Source organism: Papaver somniferum, unplaced genomic scaffold, assembly GCF_003573695.1.
Source record: "Papaver somniferum cultivar HN1 unplaced genomic scaffold, ASM357369v1 unplaced-scaffold_80, whole genome shotgun sequence".
NCBI classification, from domain to species: Eukaryota; Viridiplantae; Streptophyta; class Magnoliopsida; order Ranunculales; family Papaveraceae; genus Papaver; species Papaver somniferum.
Window position 1 is genome coordinate 3,913,279 of NW_020650971.1, and position 5,070 is coordinate 3,918,348.

At 42.3% G+C, this 5,070-nt stretch overlaps 1 protein-coding gene across 1 annotated transcript; it reads left to right on the forward strand.

Moving 5' to 3' along the window:
* Nucleotides 1–1,059: 1,059 nt before the first annotated feature.
* On the forward strand, nucleotides 1,060–1,461 carry LOC113345024. Its single transcript, XM_026588880.1, has one exon. The coding sequence runs from the start codon at nucleotides 1,060–1,062 to the stop codon at nucleotides 1,459–1,461; it is 402 nt and encodes a 133-aa protein (XP_026444665.1).
* Nucleotides 1,462–5,070: the final 3,609 nt, after the last annotated feature.

Here is a 5,070-nt window from a genome sequence, read left to right on the forward strand (position 1 = left end):
AAGAGATGAAGCCCTATATGGTTCAAAAATTTTCCCAAGGGCTCAGTTAAATCGTTTGCTCACCTGTTCGAGCTGTTTTTAGAAACATACATTCATAATAGCCGAGTCCGACCAGAAGTTGACGCGCTGTTATAGATGTCTCCAGGCCCAAACGAGTCACTCCGCTCCCTGGTGACACGATGAGGAAACTGTGTGCCGATATCGGGAAGGTCCCTGAAGACTATGCGATCTTGGGCTTTAAAAATAGTCTTAAAAAGACAGACCCTATCTTTGTCCGCATGTATGAAACCATGCCAAAGAACTTGAGAAAACTAAGATAAATCCAAGAGGATTATGTGGCCTTGGAGGAAGGTACTTATGGCAAGATGGAAAAAGGAACCAGTAGAGGACCAAATGTGGTAGAACCACAGAACCCTCAGACGCCAGCCCAAGGAGCGGGGCGATCCAATAACGGGTCAACCCATTTCGATAAACATCGGACTGGAGGATGGAAAGGGCGAGATCAGACCCAACAAAAGAAGGGAAAATTCGTAGACCCGGTCTACACGAAGTTGAACACCTCCATATCTGAGATCCTCAAAAAGATCGACGGAAAGCATAAAATCACTTACCCATGGAATAGAGGCCAGAGGAGAGAACCCAGAACGAACCAAAAATAGAACCGACTTCTGCGAGTTCCGCCAATTCCATAGCCACACGACAGACTCGTGTAGAGACTTAAAGAAAATGGTGCAGGACATGATCGACGATGGCAAGCTCCAAGAATACATCGCACAACCAGCGATCCCACCCACCGCAGGAGCAACAATACATTATGTGGATATCCCTCGTGAAGCACAGTACTTAGGATGTAACACGATATCGCACTCAGCAATCACTTCTCCTATACCATAAGGAAATATAATAGGACGAATCCACAAAAGAAACTTCAAAGGTGATGAAGTTTTCAGTGTGTCCAAAGAACCTCCGATTGAGGAGTGGATGAAACTACCCATCAACTTTTCAGCCTTGGAGGCACCTGATGGAGGACGAAACCACAACGACCCACTAGTGGTCACGATGGCCATTGAACTTCCCGAGCACGAAGGTGGGGAAGAAAAACTTAGAGCACTGCCATGGTCAATGCCCAAAATCTTGATCGACGGAGGTAGTTTTGTTGAAATCTTGTTCTACGAAACATTCAAACAGATGGGACTTGTACCCTCTACCTATATCATATTTGGATTCAATGGCTCATCCACCATCCCAAGAGGAGAAGTAACTCTGGAGATTCGTATAGGATCAATCCTTACACTCACCACATTCTACGTAGTGGACGTAATTTCTCCATACACTGCCATCATCGGGCTATCCTGGATCCATGGGATCAAAGGGGTTGCCTCGACGTACCATCGGAAAATAAGGTTTCATACAACCGGTGGAATCGCTAAAATCCAAGGTGATTCGGACGAAGCTAAATAATGTTACAATATGGACGTTCAAAATGGTGGACAAATTAAAGGGTGAATTCGTCAAAAGCCAAGAAGGATTAGGCAAGAGGCAAAGAAAGTGCAAGTGTCTACATGACGAGCACGAACGAGGCCGAGAACTCGTACATTACATCTAACTCGAAAAAAAACATGTCATCAAAAGCCCTGCAAAACCTTCCCAACGACGGGGAAGGAAGATCGGACCCCCTAATCGCAAGAGATAACATCGGGCGAATCATCGATGTAGCGCCTAGTTTAGAATTGCTATCACTGATGGATAGCTACTCTGGGTACAAGCACATCCTCCTTGAAAAAGAAACTAGGGAAAGGACCACACAAGGTCCTCTCGATAAAGGCTCAACGTCTGACCTAGAAAATGAAGCAACAAAGGCGGAAGGAAAACTACTCGTACCTTCGATAAAAGAAAAGGCATGCGAGAAAATTGTCGTCTACTTAAGTACTACCAACATATCCAGTGGTGCGGTAATGACCCAAATCAAGGAAAATACAAAAAAGGCGAGTCCGCTTCATAAAGAGAATTCTGAAACCAATAGAGAAGAATTATTCGAAAAAGGAGAAAATTATATTATCACTAATATATGCCACGCACAGGTGGCAAAACTTCCAAAAGCACGTTGTGACTGTTGTCACTAGAAACGTGACAGAATTCAAGCATAACCATACTGACGACACCAAAAGGGTATCCAGATGGAAGGCCCAAATCAGACAGCTTATAATTAAGTACCAACCCTGGTCAAGATCACCAAGAGACAAGAAAACATTTTCTGACCAAAACGACGAATAAGAACGTCCAAGAGAAAAAAATAGGAGGTTTGGCACATCCTATAAATCTAGGGCCTTCCCTCTATCTTTGGCCATGTATCAGAAGACGAGGTGGTCTCGTAGCGACCCTGCAAAATGATACAGAACCTCGAATGACTGACGATGGCTACATACAACATGGAGGCAAGTCTCTGAAGTATAGCTCATTGGCCAAATTCAGCCAAAACAATCAACAGATGATAAGGGAAAGTCCCCCAGGGTCCACACGAACGCGATCCTAATAGAAAAACTTGGGGATCGAAAGAAGATCCTAGCCCGAGATGGTTCAGACGTGTACAAAACAGAACGGGGGAGCCAACAGTTGGCAGCTCGGACGGAAAAACAACCCGTTAAAATCAAAGTAGTTCGGAGGAACACCTCGCCAGAACTAGGGCAACTCAAACTGAGTCGTTTCATGAAACAATGAGAATGGAGCGCGAAAGTCACTCCAACCAAATGTCAAGCAACCAAAACATCTTTTTTTGAATACCAAATGAGCATATGGTACTTAAATAGCCTTCCAAGGGGTTAAAAACTTGAAGAATGGGTTCTATCCCTACTTGTAATAAGGTTACGAACCTTACCCAAATGTACTAAGGGTTCACCAAACCCTCTTTTGAAAATAATAAACCTACTCTTTTTTTGTATTCTTGTCAATATTGTTCCATTTCTTAATTAAGTTTTTTTTTTTTTTTTTTATTTATTGTTTATTTTTTCGCCTTTTTGCTTTATATATGTATATAGATTAATCACACCACACTTATATTCCATAGCAAATTCTATCAAAAGCTATGGCACGGTGCTAGCCACACCTTCCATTCCACAGCGAATGATGCGGGTCAAATAACCTAAGCTACCTTACACGGACGACAGACCTAAGGTAATGCCATCACGATCATGATATCAGATGACGTCCTTCCATAACATGAGATATCCATATTCAAGATACTTACCTTCGGCCAAGGAAAGAAGAACTCGACCGAGGTATCACTCTTCGAAACATGCCTAAAGCGCATAAATAGTGAGTCAAACATCTGATCACTCAGCCAAGGGGCAAGTGTAACCTAAACGGACACTACAAAACAAAACACACAACAACACAAGGGCTAAACGAAAGTTTGTTACAATCAAGGCCCAACACCGTAAGAGGTGACATATCCAATTAAGAAACTGATCACTCCTTGGCTATGTCATCCAAGGTTGGACCAATAATGAACATCCAAAACTCTTTCAAAGGAAATAAAAATAGACCATTGCGTGATTTAAAAGAAATATGTCGCTAACTATAGTGATAAATAAGTTATTCAAAAGTATCAACGCGCCTCCCACATGAGGACTTACCAAAGTATAAGTGGCAAAATAACGCCTCCCACAGTTGAGGACTTTCCAAAGATACGATAATGTTTTCATAAAGAAGAATACGAACCTATCAAGTTATGTTCATTATATACACTCTTGAGAAACATCGGAGACCAAAAGAAGAAAACTAGAAAGCATATAAGAGGCAATGCTTACACGAGTATGGAGACAGATAGACTCAAGTATGTCCACCATCAAGAGCATCTTGCTCAACATCCACCCGATCCTTGACATCAGGAGAATTATGCTCAGGCTCGAGACCGACAACCGGTGGAGGAACCACAATGTTCGCAGCAGCAGCAGCGGCGACTTGTTGGCGCTCACGTAACACGGCAGCCTTAAAGGCCTTCGTTATAAAATCCTTGTACTCTGCATGAAGGTTGCTCAACTTCTCATTCTTGTCTGCACGTTCAGCGGCCAATTACTCTTCATGTTGGCTTACCAACTCGTTGAGATCCTCATCAAGGTTCCGCCTAGCAGCTCTCTGGTAGGCTTTTAAGATTGTAAGAGAATAAGACAATGAAGAAGCCTACTTGTTAACCGCAAGTGCACGGTGTCGGTTGTATACAGGGAAAATACGGGTCATTTCCACAGGGACTTGGGTGTGAGTTGAAGCTTTCTTAAGCTAAGCAGTGGCAGCGAACTAATGAATCAATGATTGTGACAGTGGAAGTGATAGTGACAGTGGAAGTTAAACAAAGGCAGTGAGCTTAAGGCAGTGAACTAGTGCAGTGAATGAAAAAGATGCAGAACTGTGTGAAGTTACCAAGGCATTGAATCCACTTCTTGGTCCTAAGCTAAGGCATCATCTAATCGAATCATATCTTGTTTCATCTCAGGAAATACTATAATGGGTGATTTATCAACTAATTTTACTAGCATACCCCTAGCATCAGCTGTCTTTCTACAGCACAGCTGATCACAGGCTTACTTGTAACAACCAATTAATCTATCAATCCTAAGGCATTTGAGCACAATCCTTCTAATGGGCTGAATTCTTAACCATTATCATTCACTTACCCCTAGCATCAGCTGTCTTTCTACAGCACAGCTGATCACAGGCTTGTTTGTTCAAATGGCTACTAGCAGTCCTAACTCATTTTTAGCACTACAAGAACAATGACATGATTACTAACTATCTTAACATACAATCAAGAGTTTCATCTAAACCCTAGCACACGAAATTAGAACATGATAAACATAAAGAGTAATTGAAATTGAAATTTAGAATTAGAACAGAAAATTACAAAACCTAACAGTGGAGAGCACTGGCTAATCCAGGCCTCCAAATGGTGCTCTGGCTAATCCAGGCATACCCACAACAGCACAAAACACCTTCTATTTATACCCAAATTAATCAATTAGGGTTCCTACACAAAAATCCCCAAATTCCCCCAAATCAGGGCAGTTAGGGTTTCAA